The 19,863-nt window shown below is 41.6% G+C and overlaps 1 protein-coding gene across 2 annotated transcripts in view; it reads right to left on the reverse strand.

Annotated features, from left to right (window-relative positions):
- The window catches only part of LOC115160623 (collagen alpha-3(VI) chain), a 46,579-nt gene that overhangs the window by 21,970 nt on the left and 4,746 nt on the right, over positions 1 to 19,863 (reverse strand). For both annotated transcript variants that reach the window (XM_029710829.1, XM_029710828.1), the window contains exons 7-27: positions 19,249 to 19,860; positions 17,176 to 17,787; positions 13,824 to 14,450; positions 13,013 to 13,612; positions 12,218 to 12,829; positions 11,652 to 11,986; positions 11,403 to 11,481; positions 11,149 to 11,294; positions 10,071 to 10,163; positions 9,845 to 9,898; positions 9,387 to 9,458; positions 9,233 to 9,259; positions 8,248 to 8,292; positions 7,896 to 7,949; positions 7,707 to 7,769; positions 7,375 to 7,440; positions 7,090 to 7,143; positions 3,666 to 3,701; positions 2,946 to 3,008; positions 2,556 to 2,618; positions 91 to 153 (exon numbers count right to left, since the gene is read on the reverse strand). In XM_029710829.1, the coding sequence (XP_029566689.1) occupies positions 91 to 153; positions 2,556 to 2,618; positions 2,946 to 3,008; positions 3,666 to 3,701; positions 7,090 to 7,143; positions 7,375 to 7,440; positions 7,707 to 7,769; positions 7,896 to 7,949; positions 8,248 to 8,292; positions 9,233 to 9,259; positions 9,387 to 9,458; positions 9,845 to 9,898; positions 10,071 to 10,163; positions 11,149 to 11,294; positions 11,403 to 11,481; positions 11,652 to 11,986; positions 12,218 to 12,829; positions 13,013 to 13,612; positions 13,824 to 14,450; positions 17,176 to 17,787; positions 19,249 to 19,860 (4,376 nt within the window). The remainder of the gene's footprint in view (positions 1 to 90; positions 154 to 2,555; positions 2,619 to 2,945; positions 3,009 to 3,665; positions 3,702 to 7,089; positions 7,144 to 7,374; positions 7,441 to 7,706; positions 7,770 to 7,895; positions 7,950 to 8,247; positions 8,293 to 9,232; positions 9,260 to 9,386; positions 9,459 to 9,844; positions 9,899 to 10,070; positions 10,164 to 11,148; positions 11,295 to 11,402; positions 11,482 to 11,651; positions 11,987 to 12,217; positions 12,830 to 13,012; positions 13,613 to 13,823; positions 14,451 to 17,175; positions 17,788 to 19,248; positions 19,861 to 19,863) is intronic.

Consider the following 19,863-nt stretch of genomic DNA (forward strand, 5'->3'; position numbering starts at 1 on the left):
TGATTCTACTGTAACCTAAACGAGGCCCGGGATGACTGAAGCATTAGCTCGACTAGAGCGATGCCAATGATGATCAGTTAAGTTCAGTACCTTGCGACCGAGAGGTCCTCTCCTGCCATTGTTTCCGGGGGGTCCCTGGGCTCCTCCTGGGCCCTGGAATAAAACATTTAAAAATCTGAGAAATCTTATCACCATTGACACCCATGACACTGTCATCTAAGAAGTTACATCGATGCTGAAGCAATGCCTGTTTTCGTACAGTGCCTTCGAAAATGTTTCAGACCCTTTGACTTTTCCCACAATTTGTTATGTTACAGCGTCATTTTAAAGTTGATTGGAAAAAACTTCTCATCAATCTACACACAAAACCCCATAATGACAAAGTGAAAAGAGGTTTTTAGACATTTTAGCAAATGTATTAAATATAAAAAAAATGAAACATCACATTTATATAAGTAATCAGACCCTTCGCTATGAGACTCGAAATTGAGCTCAGGTGCATCCTGTTTCCATTGACCATCCTTGAGATGTTTATACAACTTGATTGGAGTCCACCTGTGGTGCCTGCCAGAGCAAAAACCAAGCTATGAGGTTGAAGGAATTGTTCATATAGCTCAGAGACAAGATTGTGTTGAGGCACATATCTGGGGAAGGGAACCAAAAAATGTATGCAGCATTGAAGGTCTCCAAGAACACAGTGGCCTTCCATCATTGTTAAATGGAATAAGTTTGAAACCACCAAGACCAAGAACCCGATGGTCACTGACAGAGCGCTAGAGTTAATTTGTGGAGATGGGAGAAACTTCCAGAAGGACAACCATCTCTGCAGCACTCCACCAATCAGGCCTTCATGGTAGAGTGGCCAAATGTAAGCCACTCCTCAGTAAAAGGCACATGACAGAGTTGGAGTTTGCCAAAAGGCACCTAAAGACTCTCAGACCATGAGGAACAAGATTCTCTGTTCTGATTAAACCAAGATTGAACTCTTTGGCCTGAATGCCAAGTGTCACGTCTGGAGGAAACCTGGCACCGTCCCTACAGTGAAGCATGGTGGTGGCAGCATCCTGCTGTGGGGATGATTTTTAGTGGCATGAACTGGGAGACTAGTTAGGATTGAGGCAAAGATGAACGGAGCAAAGTATAGAAAGATCCTTGATGAAAACCTGCTCAGACTTGGACGAAGGTTGTCAACAGGACAATGACCCTAAGCACACAGCCAAGACAATGCAAGAGCGGCTTCGGGAAAAGTCTCAATGTCCTTTAGTGGCCCAGCCAGAGCCTGGACTTGAACCCATTCTAACATCTCTGGAGAGACCTGAAAATAGCTGTGCAGTAATGCTCCCCATCCAACCTGACAGAGCTTGAGAGGATCTGCAGAGAAGAATGAGAGAAACTCCACAAATACAGGTGGGCCAAGCTTGTAGTGTCATACTCAAGAAGACTTGAGGCTGTAATCGCTGCCAAAGGTGCTTCAACAAAGTACTGAGTAAAGGATCTGACTACATTTTTTTATACATGTGCAAAAAATCATAACAGCCTGATTTTGCTTTGTCATTATGGGGTATTGTGTGTAGATTTATGAGGAAACATTTATTTGAATTACTTTTAGAACAAGGCCGTAACGTGACAAAATGTGAAAAAAATCAAGAGGTCTGAATACTTTCCAAATGCACTGCACATGTGAAATGTGTGCCAGCTGGGAGGTATTCATTTTGTCTGTGTTTCCTAGACAACATGTGTTGCTTCTTTCCGACCGCAAGTTGTTTGTGTTTACAATTATTCACAATTAGATGCCTTTTCATCAAGTCATATGGTGATGTACAGTACAGCTCAAAGTCCAAACTTAAAATGTGTCAACATACAAACTTCTTATATCAAAGAGGACTAAAACCCTATGGTAATTCATCACTCTGTGGCACATTGACACATATATATCTTTTTTGACTCCTTTTTTTCTCCCCAATTTCGTTGTATCCAATTGGTAGTTTCAGTCTTGTTCCATCGCTGCAACTCCCGTAGGGACTCGGGAGAGGCGAAGGTCGAGAGCCATGTGTCCTCCAAAACATGACCTTGCCAAGCTGCACTGCTTCTTGACACACTGCTCGCTTAACCCACACCAATGTGTCAGAGGAAACACTGTACACACATGAGTCGCTTGAGCACAATGGGACAAGGACATCCCAGCCGGCTAAACCCTCCCCTAACCCGGACGCCGCTGGTCCAATTGTGTGCCGCCTCATGGGTCTCCCGGTCGCGGCCGGCTGCGACCTAGCCCGGGATTGAACCTGGGTCTGTAGTGACGCCTCACTGCGATGCAGTGCCTTAGAACGCTGCTCCACTTGGGAGGCCACTTTGAAACAATTAGGTCAAAGATGAATGGGTAGATAGATATACAATCTACATTAACTAGAACTAACGTTTTCGCCACCATTCCTTTTAGAAGCGTTATGTCTTGATACACAGTAGAGACTAAGGTCTTAACATACTGCAGAACCTGCCATTATGCCAATATCAGAGATGTGTCACATTTAAAAGGGCTCTGGTAGTTCCCTTACCCTTGGTCCAGGGTTCCCGTCCTCACCTCTGGTTCCAGGTGCACCAATTGGTCCAGCTGGGCCCTAAATAGGGCAAAGCATCACAAACACACATCTAAATCAGAAACCGGTCTCCTGTTGAATCAAAGTGATCAATGGATTTGGTGGATAAAAAAATGTGTTTAGTTACAAAGTGAGTGTGATTTGAATCTGAAGTACAATTGCCTGTTGGCCACCTAGCTCCAGTATAGACATGGCTACTTGGAAAGCCCACATAATGACTCATACCAATAAAAGTGTGGTGAAAGTAATTGATATAATCTAGCATGGGAGGATATACACGCACAGCTCAAGCTACACAATGTTCTGTCAACAAGTCTAGAAACACACAGAGTGGATGGATGCACTTACCCTGGATCCTCCGATACCAGGCTCTCCCTGCACACCGTTACCTCCGGGTTTGCCAGGGTTTCCCTATAACATAAGAGAAACCCATGTCTCGTCTCGATTAAGTTCAGTGTATGATTAGACCTCAGATAACCATCTTTTTAGCAGGCATAAAAAGCCGCCTAAGCGGAGTCCTCACTTCCATTTTCTAGGGGAAACGGAAATTCCGTTGAAAATGCTGTATCTCTGAAAACCAGAAACATCCGCTTTCTTATGACCCCACGGAGAGTAGACCTCAGTAAACATGATCAGTTTGTTGACATTAGATGAATTGGGTTTACTGTAGATAATTGAGTTGCTAACACTAAGGAAAGTCAGCCCAATGTAAGTAAGGACAGCTGCTAGCTAGATATGCTACATTTGATCATCGAAAGAAATGGATGTTTGTTGATGTTAAGTTTGCTAAGTGTGGGTAATGTTATTATGCTATGTGCTACATATATGCTACTGCAAATGCTACACACACATGCTAGTAGGTACAGTACGTATGCAGTGTGGGTGTATGTAGTGTGGTCGTAAGTCTGACGAGTGCATGTGAAGTGTCGTAGATATGCAGATAGCAACGGGTGATGGGGTGTGAAAGTGCTGGTTTCCCTGATGGCAGATACAGTAATGTAGCTTGGTTATGAAACATTAGGCTTTCTTAAGCAACGCATCAAGTGGTCAGGTTCAGGGTTCACTTACAGCTTGTCCGGGTGGGCCTCTTCTACCATCAGAACCCTAATATAATCCAAACAGGAAAGAAACAAATTAAACAGCCAATGTTATTACTGAGTTACCTCATAATGTGGTGGTGCATAGCATAACTGGGTAGTTCCACAAAATGAGTACATTTTGACATTTTAAGTAGAACATTTTAATTTTAAAAGCCTGTTATACTTTCATTTAGATCACATGGATTATTCAATATATCCAATTTATTATATTGATACAGGCTTGCTAAAGCGCCTAATTCAGCATTTTGACATTTCCCTCTGTCAACCCTGTGTCACTTCTAGGAAGATTTTAACCCACTTAATCACAAAATCTCTCCAAGTTTCACCATCATTGTAAATCCCTAGATATTTTGTTGCTTTGACAATGTCATTTTTGAAGATTATTATTTATTTAATGTGATTAGTGATTCATTTACATCTGTAACTCGTTTTAAGGCCAACCCTGTTATGTGAACTGAACTGTAGTTTTAATATGGTGAAACAGTTTCTTTTTTTAAATTATTCGAAAGAAACACCGAACATCAAATCATACAGGCAGGTGAAGTGAGCCGGTTTTACTATTTTTGGCTATTTTCAGTTTTTTTGTGGTGTAAAACTGAGCTGGTCAAGCGTAACATGTTAACCCTGTTACCCATATGTGACTTGTTTCAGGAAAGTAGGTGTATGTCGCGTGTCACTACTTCACAGGAGAGGCATTTGAATGTAAACATAGATTTTTTATCAAAATGGCAGAAATGCCTTCTGGAACATTTGAACTTTCATGTGCCTTAATTACAAACTTGTATGCCATCTGTAAATACGAATACAATTGTTAAATTACGAGCCTAGTTGGTTTAGTCATGGAAAAGACAGGAACCTTCACGCTAGCCATGATTGGATGAGGTAATGGCTGGGCTGGATATGCCAAGAGATGAGTTCGGATTGGTCTGCCATGTAGCACGCTTCTGTCTGTAATATGAGCTGCTTCATATGTGTAGGTAAACCTTTTTAAAGCAGCTTTTTTGAAAGATATCACAAAGAACTGCACAAATTTTGCTAAGGCTCTCCACTTTCTGGATAACCGAGTTTTGAAATCAGTGGAATGCCAGGTGGAAACAGAGTATGATAGCTACGGAGATGGAGAAAACTCTGGCGTTTGATTGAAAATATGCGGAGGGAGTCAAAAACAGAACACATAGAAGGCTGTTGTATAAAACACCTGTCTCCGGATTACAGCTTTAAAGTAAGGGCAACCATGGCATCCATGACAGAGAGGGAGAAGCGTTCATCCATGTATACAGGTAACAGAGTCTAGCTAGCTACATTTTCAGATATGATACATTTCTAATTTTGTCAGAAAGTCATTTTTATTGCAAGTTAAAGCGTACTGTTAGCTAATGTTATCTGACTGGCTTGCTAGCTAATGTTACGTGTATGATCTGTGTAGTAATATTATTTGCATTGCTAGTTATAGCCTAATGTTAATTAGCTAGCTAACATTGAACATAGTTTGTTTAGCTACCTGCAGATTCTTGCAGTGTAGTAATGTTAGGAGTTGGGATTATGGTTCATTGTTTAGCTAGCTACATGTTAGCTATATGTCTAAACAAAAGACTCCACTATAATAATTTCACTATATACCATTTGCACATTGTCACTTCCTGACCAGTAAAGGGGCATTTTGTTATTGTAGTTGGTCAGGACGTGGCAGGGGTGTGTTTGTTTTGTGTGTTTCGGGGTTTTTGGTTTATGTTCTATGTTTTCTATTTCTATGTGGGTTTTCTAGTTTGTCTATTTCTATGTTTGTTTTGGGAACAACTTCCAATTAGAAGCAGCTGGTTGTTGTTGCTTCTAATTGGAGGCCATATTTAAGTGGGTTTATTTTCTCTTGTGTTTGTGGGTGGATGTTTCTTTGTATAGCTGTGTAGCCTTACAGGACTGTCATTCGTGTTTCTTGTTTTGTTTAGTGTTCACGTTTCAAAAATAAAAGTTAAGTATGGACACTTACCACGCTGCGTATTGGTCCGATATTTATTACTCCTCAGATGACGAAACTTATGACACACATTCTGTATCCTGCGCATGTGACAAATACACTTAGATTTTATTTTATATAGTGTGTGTTTACCAGAGACGGTAATGTGAAGAACAATATGACCTGTTCCAAAGTCAAATTAAGATATAACGTTAGGCCAACAAGATAGTGTCCAAGTTCAAAAATTCTCCGGTAGAATGCCCAGCTTTTATTTCATTACAATCACAACCGTAAGCTATTTTCTGTAATTAGCTCGCCATTAACTTGTAAACAATGATTTTGTTGTGAGTTTATTTTCCTGTAATAATTACTACAAATTAGCTGAAGTTAAGACGTTGTCAGCTATATGATATGGTCATTATTTGAACTGGCTAGCCAGCTAACTTCACATTAGCTAGCTAGCTAACAAGCTAGAAACTAACCAGAACATTGTTCAGAAAGTTGCTTTTAGTTGCCTGGTTTGCTAGATTGACCTATACAAAATACATTTTTAAACAAATGGGTTTATTGGTTTTAAAATACACACGTTATGTCATTTTGGACTACCAGGCTGCTGATGTCATGCAGCCTGTAGTTTTTATGTTTATACTTTTTCATGACGACAATGACGAGTTTGATGTTGGATGTCACTGTGACAAATATCTACAAACATGTTAATAGACGTATAAACCAGCTTTTAGTCTTAAAATCTTTAGGTTGTTTAGTACACTACCGTATTCATTCTTTTTAGCACATGGCCTCACATGGGAATCCTTAAAGAGATGGGTGGGGCTAAGGCTTAATAGGGTCTGAATGATGCCGAATGGATGTAGACAAAGAAAAGCTCTCCAGTAGGTATACCAAAATATTCAAGGGCTCTGAGCCTCTACTTTTATCCAACTTGAAAAAACACAATTTCAAATGTTGCTACAGAAGACCGAAACGAGCCGGTCGGTCACATATATTGACAGGCTAGAAATGTTTGAATAATGTTATTATTTTGTGAAGCTTGCGATTGCCACTCCCTGTTGCACACAACAAGCATCCATTCCCAATGTCACAAGGGGATTCATGGCTGATTTAAGAATAAATTGTCAACCACGTTACGGTTAACCCTGTTACAGTCAACCCTGTTACTTTATTTGTCACTTAATAGGCCCTTATTATAGCCATTTATTTATTTTACCTCTTGACATGGGAAAACTTCAGTTTTATTAAAATGTGTTCTTTATGACAAAATATTAAAATGAGGTGAAATCAAATGTTGTTTTATTACCAAGTTACACTCAAAAGGTACCAAATTGGTGGAACGACCCAGCTATTGTGTTTAACGAAACATTAAGCCAAATATCAGACAATAGTTTTTAGTAATAGAGAAGAAGAGAGAGAGTGGTCCTACCGTCCTGCCTGGTTCACCGGGGCCTCCCATCTTACCATCGTCCCCTGGCTCTCCCTAGGATTCAAGACAAAGTACATCAGTGAGAGAAACTATTTAAGTGACTATTTAAACAGGAAATGAGTGATGAACATGCTCACTCATACTCACTGTGCAATGGCAAAAAAGCACTCAAAACATCAAGAATACCTGGATACTGGATAGTTAATTTCCTATACAAAACACTGTAATCTCCAAAGCAGTTCACATTATACTTTGGCGAGAGGAAGAGAGTCAGGAAGACATTACCACTGGGCCAACATCGCCTGGGTCTCCTTTAGGTCCAGCCACGTTGTTATCTTGCCCTGTGGTTCCCTAGGAAACATAAAGCAAATGGAATCAGTTTCAGAATCAGTTTGGCTCTTAATGATGTGGTAGAAATACTTGGTTGACTAGTTTAGTTTGTTTCTCTGTTATATTTACCATAAGAATCCCAATCATTACTTGTCCTGATATCATTATAAGGTAATACCAAATGACGATCGAACCGGGATCAATTTACCCATCCCTGGCCCTGAATAAAATAATTATGTAAAGAAAGCAAGCTCTGATCTGGAATAAAGCGGTCAGAGGATACTCACAGGATCTCCTCGGATTCCGGTATCCCCGATGTCTCCTGCATGTCCTTTAGTTCCTTTGGGTCCCTGAACACAGAAACACAGAAGTATCTGTGAGTGATAACCATATCAGAATCATGAAAATTAATGAATGCATGGAAAAGTATCAAAACATTATATTTGTGAGGTTGCAATGACCATAAGAGGACTCACCCTTCTCCCAGGGCTTCCTCTGTCTCCTGGGGGTCCAGCGACTCCACTCTTGCCCTAGTGGAAGGCAATAAATCAGTCAGCCACACATTACAGTGTGGTCTAAAAGTTCATCATAAGTCATCATATTAGTCTCTACTACTGTGGGTCTGTTTTGTGGGAACATTTTCAAGCAAAAGCACTCAAAGTTGGATTTACGGTACATTTTGCTATGTAAGATGGTGGATTATAGAGTGGATTTCAAAAGCCCCTCTGGCATGAGACCAAGATTTTAAAAGCTGGAACTGTTCCCTTGAAGTTCGGTAGGACAGTCCATGCCATAGTTTAAAATATCTTAAAGTTAAGTTTTTCTTACCTCTTCTCCATTGATGCCATCCAGGCCAATCTCTCCAAATTCACCCTGATAGAAGACAAGGGTTGTTGGGGGTTGATACTCATCATTAACATTCAAACAATCATCAGTATTATGTGATCATTATACTGTATCTATTATCATTTGAACATACAGTGCCTTCAGATAGTATTCACACCCCTTGACTTTTTCAACATTTTGTTATTTTACAGTCTGAATTTAAAATAGATTACATTAACATTTTGTGTCACTGGCCTACACACAATACCCCATGATGTCAAAGTGGAATTATGTTCTTAGACATTTTAAAACATTTATAAAAAAATGAAAAGTTGAATGTCTTAGGTCAATAAGTATTCAACCCATGTGTTATGGCAAGCCTAAATACGTTCAGGAGTAAAAATGTGCTAAACAAGTCACATAATAAGTTACATGTACTAACTCTGTGTGCAATAACTGACTACCTCATCTCTGTACCCAACATATACAATTATCTGTAAGGTCCCTCAGTAGAGGAAAACCTGGTTCAGTTTGTTTTCCAACAGACACTGGGAGACAAATTCACCTTTCAGCAGGACAATGACCAAAAACACAGGGCCAAATATACACTGGAGTTGCTTTACAATACGACATTGAATGTTCCTGAGTGGCCTAGTTACAATTTTGACTTAAATCGGCTTGCAAATCTATGGCAAGACATGAAAATGTTTGTAGAGCAATGATCAACAACCAACTTGACAGAGCTTGAAGAATAAAAAATAATAATAATGTGCAAGTATTGTACAATCCAGGTGGCAAAACTCTTAGAGACTTACCCAGAAAGACTCACATCTGTAATCACTGCCAAAAATGATTCTAACATGTAATTGAATACTTATCTAATCAAGATATATTAGTGTTTTATTTGTTATATTTATTTTTAAGTCAAGGGGTGTGAATACTTTCTGAAGGCACTGTAAGTAATGATTTCTCAATTTCAAAAACTCACCTTTTCTCCAGAGTACCCACGACCACCCTGATCAAGATAGAGAAAAAGAGACATCTATTGGTAAATATTTTATGCCAAAAAGGCACTACATTCCATTATGATTTCACATCAACTAACCTGTTGATTGATACAGTGGTGCTAAGTGGGTACTTACCTTGATGCCCCTCTGTCCAGGACATCCCTGGAAACCTTGAGTTCCGTTGACACCAGGAGGACCTCTGTCTCCCTGTCAGAGGATGAGAAGTAAGAGATTTCATGTAACAAAACATTGCGTACACTGTATTGAATAACATTGAGATGGACGATGGTTGCCGTGCATCACCCTAGGGTCCTACACATTTGTGACCTAGTATTCACTGCATTGTTGCGGAAGAGCTTGTAAGGAAGCATTTCACTGTACTGTTTTACGCCTGCTATATCCTGTGCACACAACAAATACAATTTGATTTGATTGCACTTTGAGCATCTGGAATTATTACTGTTAAACTTCAGAGCAGGTGTATAGTGTGGACTGAGGGCACAGTCTTACTAAAGAAGACAGAAAGAAAGCTGCACATATATTTGTGGGGTTAAAAAGGTTTTAGATGCAGTATGAACATAAATCGGACTTACGGATCCACCCTCATCTCCGGGATGTCCTGCTCCACCTGCTCCGCCTGGACCACCCTGCAAGATAAGTAGCATATTATGCATAAATGTACACTGTATAACTAACTCACAATAGTAAAGCACAAGGCCTTTCATCGTCTACAGAAACATTTTCCTAGCCATTTTTTCACACTTACATGTATATTAGCATACTTAAGGTCAAGTAATAATAATAAAGAACATTAGTAACCTTCAGTCCTCCAAGTCCAACTGCTCCTCTGTCTCCCCTTGTGCCGGTGCATTTGCATGGCACCGCGCAACACTCCCTCTCAGCAATGTTGTCCTGTAAATTGGAAAGTTTACAAAGTTGGAATTGAAGACGGAACAAAAACAATTGTGTACAGCCAAAATAATTGGTTGATTATCCACTCAATCAAAATGTGCATCTCTGTGACTTGACTGGGACTTAAATTATCTTCCTTTAGATGTTCAATGCGGTCATACTATAGCTTAGTCCTTAGTCTTTCTCCAGGTTATTTCCTCAAAGCATTTGTGTGGCAAAGTTGGGTTACATGGCAGTTGGGCTGTATGGTACAGTATAGGTACAAGTACAAGAACAGGTAACATTTCAGTAGTGAGTGACTGTAACACCACTAGAGTTGACATTTTACCAGTAAACTACCAGAATCTTGGTCACTTTCAAGGATATAGAATTTTATCAAATTACATCTAGTGGCATTTTTGGTTACTTAATTTTATCACAAGTGTCTATCATTATCTCTGGCCCTCTGTGTGGCCTTATCACATGTAAAATATATTTTAAAAATCAACTAAAAAATGATTCTAATTATTTAAAAATAAGAAGAGAATGACAATGCTGTAAAACATTATCTTAAATATAAACCATCAACTTAATGAATACCATTGGTGTTTAATATGAGGGAAGCAGCATGAAATATTCTATATATTTTTCTTTAATCACTTTAATTTATTATACCCTGTCAATAGGTCTTTGTTGGGGCCAAACTGATGGCAGTTGTGAAAAAGACAATAGTTGTAAGAGTTTTTGATTAGATTTTGGATTAGATGCTTTTTTCATTAATAAGGCTATTTTCTCTTGAACCATATGGTCTATCCACTAGATACGAATTTATTATATGGACACAGATATACAACAGTGAATATTATATATGAATACATTTTTAAAAGTTATTCAAGTATAAATTACAAAATGTATCATAGATTGCCATAGTTTACCTGTTAATTACAGAAGATTCTGGTAACTTTTGTAAATTACATGTAGCTTTGCAACCCTAGACACCACTCACCAGTTCCTCCAGAAGCTCGTAGTCCAAGTCCATGACATTAACTCTGAGGGGTCTGGTGTACCTGAAGCCACGGCCAAACTCCAGGAGCACGGCCTCCTCAAACCTGGGTACCCGCTCCAGACCCACCAGGATAAAGCTGTTCACACCTAGCATGGCACAACACACATAAGACTCAGATTTTATTCCCTTTGTCCAGGATGTTTCTCACTTAATGCAGTTTCAACCGCTTATTATCCAGACATAATAATTCTCACCTGAAATCTTAAGTTCTTCAACCTGTCTCTTCATTTCATTATACTGGCCATCCAGACCATCAGTCAGATGGATCACAACCTGTGCGGGGGGTGGACAATCATTTAGTTTCATTAATGATGAATTGTTTAAATTTGTTTGCTTTACTCTCAAGTCTAACTTAAAATGACAGACTTCAAATCTGCTCTCACACAGTTCCATGTTTATGAAGATAATTACATTAAGTAAAAAAAAGAGACAAACAGACACACCTTGACTGTATCTGCTGCTCGGCTTTTGAACCTGGAACCATATGCGGCAATGGTCTTGGCGTTGAGGAAGTAGGGTCCGCGGGCGCGCAGTGCCCGGAAGGCCTCAAACAGCATGTCGGCGTTGTCCGTGAACTCCAGATGGACGGGTTCTGAGGCGGCATCCATGGCCAGGATGCCCACCTGGATCAATGGGATCTGGCCCGACGAGCAACTGATGCCCGTCATCTTGGTGATCCTTTGGAGGATGGCACCCATCTTGGACTCCAGGATCCTCTGGGCCTGGAAGATGTTTGGTGAGGACACATCAAAGCCTACCAACACCTCCAGACTGCAGGCTGAAAGAGAGAGAGAGAGAGAGAGGAGATACGGTGAGGTTGGTTTGTTGTTGGTGTTTGGAGCTTCTCTGTACCACAACTTTCAATGTAGATGTTGTTTTGTATTTTTTTTATCAATGTTCTATATGAAAGTGAACGTAAGTAAAACAAGCATTAGGAAGTGAAGTAGACATGCCATGTTATGTCCCCCTGATACCAACACTAAGGAAGAAAAAGTAAAATGGTCCTCACTTTTTGAGGGCTCCTGGCTCACGCCAGTGCACAGCTTGATTCCTTTCACCTCGTCGTCCAATGTCTCAAGGATTTGCTCGTTGAGCTCAGAGAGCTCCACAAACGTGCTTGCCCTGGCCACTGTGGAGGCCTCACTCGCCAGGTTGTTCAACTCGTCCTCAATGTCACCCACGCCGACAGCGTAGATGCGCACGCCGGTGGCCTTCAACGCCAGAGCTGCGGTCTTGCTGTCGTCGGCTGACCTTCCGCCGGTGATGATCATCAGGATCTGGGGGATGCCCTCATCCTTCCTGCTGCCTTTATCTTTGATGAAGTGGTTCTCCTGCACGTGGTGGATGGCGGTGCCCGTGTTGATCCTGCGGCCGCCCTTGTACTCGGTACGGCTGATGGCGTCGATTATGTCGTCCTTGTTCTTGTAGGTGTTGAGGTAGAACACGTCGGTGACGTCGGTGGTGTAGCTCGCCAGGCCAATCTGCAGGTTGTCACGCTCAGTGAAGAAGAGGTCGATGAGGTTCCGGATGAACCCCATCACCTCCTTGAAGTTGTCCTTGCCCAGGTTGATGGAGCCATCCACCAAGAATACAATATCAGCAACCTTGGCTTTAGGGAGGCCTGATGCAGAGAGAGAGACCAGAGAGAGTGAGTGAGAGAGCGAGAGAGAGAGGGATAGAGGGAAAGAGAGAGGTGCCATGTTGAATCATATCTACAGTATTTATTTAGATTTTATTTGGTATTTATCATCACATTTCCTATACAGAATAAGGTGAGAATGCATTTCTGTGTGGTTTCACTTACTTGGGTGGACAAAATCTGTAGGTGCCTCTTCAGGGATTGTTCCGTTGAGCCTGGCAATAAACCTCTCCTTAATGACAGGCAAGCCGGGGAAAGCAGGTACCTGGAGAACATCAGCAGAGCTGGTGGCAATCTGGTTGAGCTGCCTGGAGTCTGCTTCACCAGCCCCGATGCCGATGCAGTTAACCCGGGAGCCTTTAAGCAGAGGGCCGTACATGGACACGTCAGTGGGGGACCTTCCGCCGGTAAGGACCACTAGATGCTGGGAGGCCTCCGCAAGCCGGACACCCGCCGAGGCTTTCAGCTCATTCCCGATCACATACTCGATGGCGTTGGCCAGATCGGACGATCTTCCACCCTGCTTGCGTAGTCCTTTGATGGCTGAGAGCACAGCTGTTTTTTTGTTGTGGGAGTTGAGAGAGAACTCGGTCTTGACTTTGTCGGAAAATTGGACGACAGCGACCCGGACCTGGTCAAGTTGGACATCTAGTTGCTGAACGATGTTGAGGATGAAGTCACGGATGTGGGCGATGCCGTTGGAGCCTGTGGTGTCCGAGCCATCGATGAGAAAGATGATGTCTTTCCTCCCCATGTTGAGGTTAGCTGAGAAGTAAGACACAAGAAAAAGTAAAGCAGGTGGTGTTTCACTTTTCTTGTTGGCGAAAATATCTTTAAAAAAGTCAACAAGGGGATTATAACAGTTGAGCCAATATCATACAAAACATAGCATAAATTGCCGTCATATTCAAAAATATTTTTGATTGGTAAGCACTATTTAGAATTACATTGGGTTAAATAATCTAGTATGTCTTACCAATATCCAAAACTGAAGGAACAAAACTGCCGGAGATGTCAGTGGTGGTCATGGTGTTGACTGAAGCAATAAGCTGCTGCTCCACTGTTGGAAGCTGCCCGAAGTTGTTAATGGAGTAGGCAAGTTTTGGCTTTAGGGCAATCTGCCTCAGTTCATTGGGGTCGGCATTCTTTGTGCCAATGGCTAAAGGGGCAACCAGCTTGGTCTTCAGCTGATTAACCGGTCCAGAGACGTCATCATTGGACTTTCCCCCTGTGACTAGAATGAGGAACTGAGGAACTCCCTCCTCAATGCGGCTACCCGCTGATCTCTGGTAGATGTTCTTGGAGATCCATTCAAGGGCACGGCCAGTGTTCAGACGGTTCCCACCGCTGCTCTGAAGCTTCCTCGTGGCCTGGCGGACCTCGTCTTTGGTGGAGTGCTTGTTCAGGTGGAACTCCACCTTGGCACCATCGCTGTACTGCACCACTGACACCCTCACCCGATCCAGACCCACATCTAGCTTTTCCACGACCCTCCCAATCATGTCACGGATGGCGGGGAACTCGCTGCGCACAGCTGTTGTGCCGTCAATGAGGAAAACCACATCCCTCTTTTCTCCGCCAGTGGATACTATGGTTGGGGTGACTGTGAGAGAAGACAGGCACATCAAATGTGTTTGTCAACAACACAAGTTGAGCTGCAATGTCAATGGTGGCCCGCCCATGAGGGAAATAGAGGACACTAAATGTAATATATCATTATTATTGATAATACATTTTTGTAATGAACATTTGAGAAGCAGAATATTTTTTTAAATCGATATTCAACTAGACTACAGCATTGCACAATCACAGGTGGTGATGCAAACTACTGAAACCAAGTTAAAAGTTAAACCGTACGAAAAACACCCCAGCGGTCACTCTCCAAAGTGCAAAAGACTGTTTCTGATAGACGTTGTTGGGGTGTTCATCTCAATGAACGATACAAAAATTGAGCATGTGTCAGGTGGTAGCGATTGTGCTCTGTCTGTAGTGCTGCTTTGACAAACTCCCATGTAAGAGAACTTGTAGTTTTCCTTCTTAACCCACTGCTAGCTAACATCAATCAATCAAAGCTGTAAACACGCATAATCTTTGTTTTTAGTCTCTTGTGTCACTGGATTTGAAGAAATAGAAATGGTATTGTACCAGCACTTAGTTTGGTTGAGCTTGTGTGTTAGCTATTAAAGCATTATTTTTGTGCCCCTGATAATACCACTAAGGTGTACCCATGAGCCGGGTGGCCTTTCTCAACTGATGCTTATCCTGTTCAAAACAAAGTGGCACTACGTACAGTAATTGGTGATTTCATCTTTTCCCATGCAAAAATGTAAAACCTCTTCAACTGACCACCTTGGAGCGATTATTCGGCTATATTTGCTATGCCCGTTTAAAAGTCAATATAGAGAGGGCCATGAAGAATAGAGTAGTAAACACTTATTCCACAGACAACTGCAACACTGTAGAATATATTAGACCGGTATATAAAGTATTTGTGTAAGAGGTAGTCAATTAGCAGAGCACATGCTCAAATGCATAAGAAAATATGATTATTTGTATAAAACTTTCGAGTATCAAATAAAAAATGTATTGATATTTTAAATGTGAATGAACTTCCCTATTCACCTTTTGAATCAGTTTCAAATATTGTTTCAAATTGAGGGGGCATGACAGTTTCTGAAGGATTACTTGTCTTATACTGTTCAACTGTATTATGAAGTTATAAGTAACAGGAGGAAAACTCCATACATAAATTTCACTGTGGAGTTGCCCCCCTCTGTCAAACACGGACGAACTACACCACACCAAATGCGGCGTAGTGAGCAGCCCGTTCGTTTGGTATATACTATATCCAAACCAGACAATCACATACATACATGTATTTAGAAAATGTGTTATTTGTTATCCGCTGCTTAAGACGAAAACATTGGTACAAAATATACTGGGGTAAGTAATGTGGAAGTCCGTGTAGGACCGTTTAAATCTCATGAGCCAATGAAAATATAATATTGACGGTGACGTCATTTTGGGGTGTAGTACCGCTACTAATCACTGGAGAAAAGTTGCACTCATTCAAAGCACAGGACCCAGAGGGTGAATGGGCAACACAAAATATTTAAGTGCCTTTGAACAAGGTATGGTAGTAGGTGCCAGGTGCACTGGTTTGTGTAAAGAACTGCAATGCGGTTACACTCAACAGTTTCCTTTGTGTATCAAGAATGGTTTTACACCCAAAGGACATCCAGTCAACATGACACAACTGTGGGAAGCATTGGAGTCAACATGGGCCAGCATCCCTGTGGAACGGCATTCTCCATACACCTCAATGAACTCTGCTCCTGCCGTCAGAGTGAGATCATGGTCAGAAGTGAATGGACTCGCTGGACTGTTCATCTGTATTGTATTTGACCTGTGTTTAGTGCGTGCATCTAAGTGTAAGTTCTGTACATGTCATTGCTTCTTTAGGTCATTGCTTCATTGGGTGTTGCTAAGGTAGTTGAGTCATTTACCATGTTTGTAAGGTTCATTATTCCTTTACCATTTTCATCATGCTACTTCTAGCAAGAGAGCCTAGGTGCTAGCTCATTTATGCTGTGTACCACATACCTCAGATATGATTCTTCTGTTCTTATTTTCTGTGTATGCATATCGTTATGTTTATGGACATTTACAATGTTTGTGTAGCCTCCTGCTATGTGCACTGTATTTAGCCTTATGTAGCATTGACATTGCAATCAAATTTCAGTTGCTAGTCCAGCTACTTTCTATGTCATTAGATTGGTGTAGATCTGGTCTATGCTTATCATTGGTCAATCTCTGTTGTGTGCATTATTTACCTGTATACTACATTGTTGTGTTTAGTCATATAACTGTGTTATTACTGTCTGGTCATTATAGTGTTTATAGCAATGCATAGATATTATGTGATTACTGTATCCTACCCGGTATACGCTATCCCTAGCATTTATACATCAGTGTGCAGTATGTGTATGTACATTCTATCTAGCCTCTTTACTGCCATTTCAGAAATGCCTTGTAGAACCACTTTTGTTATACATGCTTACTTCCACTGTGTGCACTGTCAATACAGAGGGGTGTGGTGTGGTGAATCATTATCTACAATAAACCTGATCTGAAGACATTCTTGCCGGACACTGGCAGCTTTAGCTCTCTACTAGTGCCCCTTCTACATGGTACTCCCGGATCAGCCTTTAGTATTTCTCAGTGCAATGTTGTCCAAATATACCACAACATTTGATCAACTATTATGAAATTCAAACAGACATTCATCCTATAAAACATACATCAATAACAGCAAGAGAGTGCATTACCATCCACATTTGGGATTACTTGGCGCAGCCTGGCAATATCCTCATCTGACAACTCTGTGAGCGTGGAGATCAGTGTGTCCTGCACTGTGTACAGGCCAGGGAAGTCATCTACAGTGTAGGCAAAGTTGGGAACATAGGAGACAACCTGAAGCTCCTGAGGGTTAACATCTCTAGTCCCGATGCTGAAGGGAAAAATGCCTGACTGCTTCAGTGATGTTGCAGGTCGACTGATTTCATCTGTGGACTTCCCGCCAGAGACGACAATCAGGAACTGTGGGACGCCTTCTTCCTTCCTGCCGCCATGTTGAGCATTCAGCACTTCGTTACTGACAAACTCCAATGCCTGACCCAGGTTACGGTCCTGGCCGCCTAGCCGACGCAGTCTCTTGACAGCGTTCATAACCCCCTCCTTGGTTGTGTGGGAGTTCAGGTAGATATCTGCATTGGGGGAGCCACCATACTGCACCACACCAATCCTGATCTTGTTCTTGCCGACGTTGAGGTTCTCCACGATCCTGCGGATGAACTCCTGGATGATGGGGAACTCCCGTCCAACGCCATCTGAGCCATCGACAAGGAAGACGATATCCTTCTTAGGACCCTGGGACTCAGCTGAAAGGAAAGGGAGGGGAACATTTTTATCCACCACTGCTCCTTATATAGTAAATAGGTTAATACATTTCAAAAACATGTTTTCACAAAGATATTCAATATCATTTTGCAAACGAAGATTGAACACTTCAGCTGAAGGACTTTCCTTCCTAGTGTCTTACCTCCTGGATCAATGAATGTGGCAGGGTCAGGATACCTGGCTTTGGCAAGTCTTGACATAGCAAAGAAGAGCCCTGTCTGGAGGTTTTAGAGGGGGAATTCGGGATTGACTGCATGTCCCTGTATTCAGCATTTCTAAGGCCAATACTGACAGGGACCACACCAACATGCTTCAGCGCCATAGCTAAGGGTTCAACACTATCACTAGACCACTAAACAGAATTAGTTTTTGTGGAACATCTTCCAGGCGCCTGAGGCCAGAAGAAGCAATACATTTTTTTTCCCTAACATACTTAAGAGCTGCTTAAGTATTGAGGGGTATCCCTCAAAACCACTCATGGCATCTACAGATTGGAATGTCCACAGTGCAAAGTGTTCTACATCGGACTGACAAAATGACGCCTTCAAGACCGCTTAGCGGAACACAAGTACGGCATACGGGTAGGCAATGAAGACTACTCCATGGCAAGGCACTACAAGTCCTCACACCATGGCGACCCTGCCTCCCTACAAGCTATGGGTATTGATCATGTTCTGGCCTCAATTAGAAAATGGCACCATCTTAAATAGCTAAACCAAAAGGAAAGTTTTGGGATTTACAAACAACAGGCCACTAAGTACCCTGGTTTAAATGAAGATATGGATTTCTCACCTTTCCTGTAGGGTCATGAGAGGTCCCTTTGCTGTCATGTAGTGGAAATGTTGCTTTCTTACAACTTTGCCCTGTCATATTCCAGGTTAGAACTACCTTTCTAGGGGTTCTGATGATTCTAGCCTTGATATGCATTTCTGATTACACATTAAAAAGTGAAATACTGTAGATATTTTTAGTATTGCTTACTAGGTGTTGTCTAATAAATTACGTAACCACCCCCTCTACAAATCAGAGTTGATTGGAACAAGCTGTGCAAAAGAGGACATTGTATTATCAGATCTTTGTACTCCCTGACGAAGACAAGCAGCTGAAATTCGTCGGAGTTAAAAAAAAATATTTTGCCATTGAACATGCCATACAAATATAGACATTTTAATTGACCAAGAGTGCCTTGGTCCTGCTTTCTTTTTGATGGACAATTTACCCCTTTTACCAAAGAGCACCTTCTGTCTACCAAACCTACTTTTATGTACCTTAGCAGCGAATCCCTTCCTTCTTTTTATTGAAAGAAGGAAATAAATTAAACATGAAATAAATCCAACATGACAGGCCTCGGGAGGCATCTACCTAAAATGTGTAAGTTATCAAATACTCAAATCCTGATGTAAGAGAGAAAATGGAACTGATCAAAACCATATTTTTCTTACCTAGTTTTGTTGGTATTACTATTGGTGTCATGGTTGTGACCTGTACAATGACAGTGCTCATAGCAGAAAGAAGCTGCTGTTGGACGTTGGGGAGGTCAGTAAATTCAGACACGGAAAGAGCATAACTGGGGTCATAGGATATTTTTTGTAATTCTCTGCTATCAGAGCTCCTTGTTCCAATTCCAAACACCAAGACACCAAGCTCCTTGAGAGCAGACGCTGGTGTATCTACATTGTCAAAGGACCTTCCACCATTCAGCAGTATCAGAATCTGTGGAACACCTTCAAGGCGCCTACTTCCGGAGGAGGCAATAAAGACATTGTCCCTGACATACTGGAGAGCTGCCCCAGTGTTGAGGGGTCTCCCTCCTTTGTGCCTCAGGCCTCTTACGGTGTCCACAACGTCTTCCTTTGTTGTGTAAGTGTTCAGATAGAAGTGGACCTCTGATTCTCTGCTATACTGGACCACAGAGACTCGATCTCTGTTCTCCTCCACAGTGAGTTTCTCTACCACTTTTTGAACAAAGTCACGCATTGCTGGAAAGCCATTCCTAGTGCCATCAGAACCATCCAGCAGGAATACTACATCCTTTCTGGCAATGCTTTGGTCCACTA

Source organism: Salmo trutta, chromosome 24 (assembly GCF_901001165.1).
Source record: "Salmo trutta chromosome 24, fSalTru1.1, whole genome shotgun sequence".
NCBI lineage: Eukaryota > Metazoa > Chordata > Actinopteri > Salmoniformes > Salmonidae > Salmo > Salmo trutta.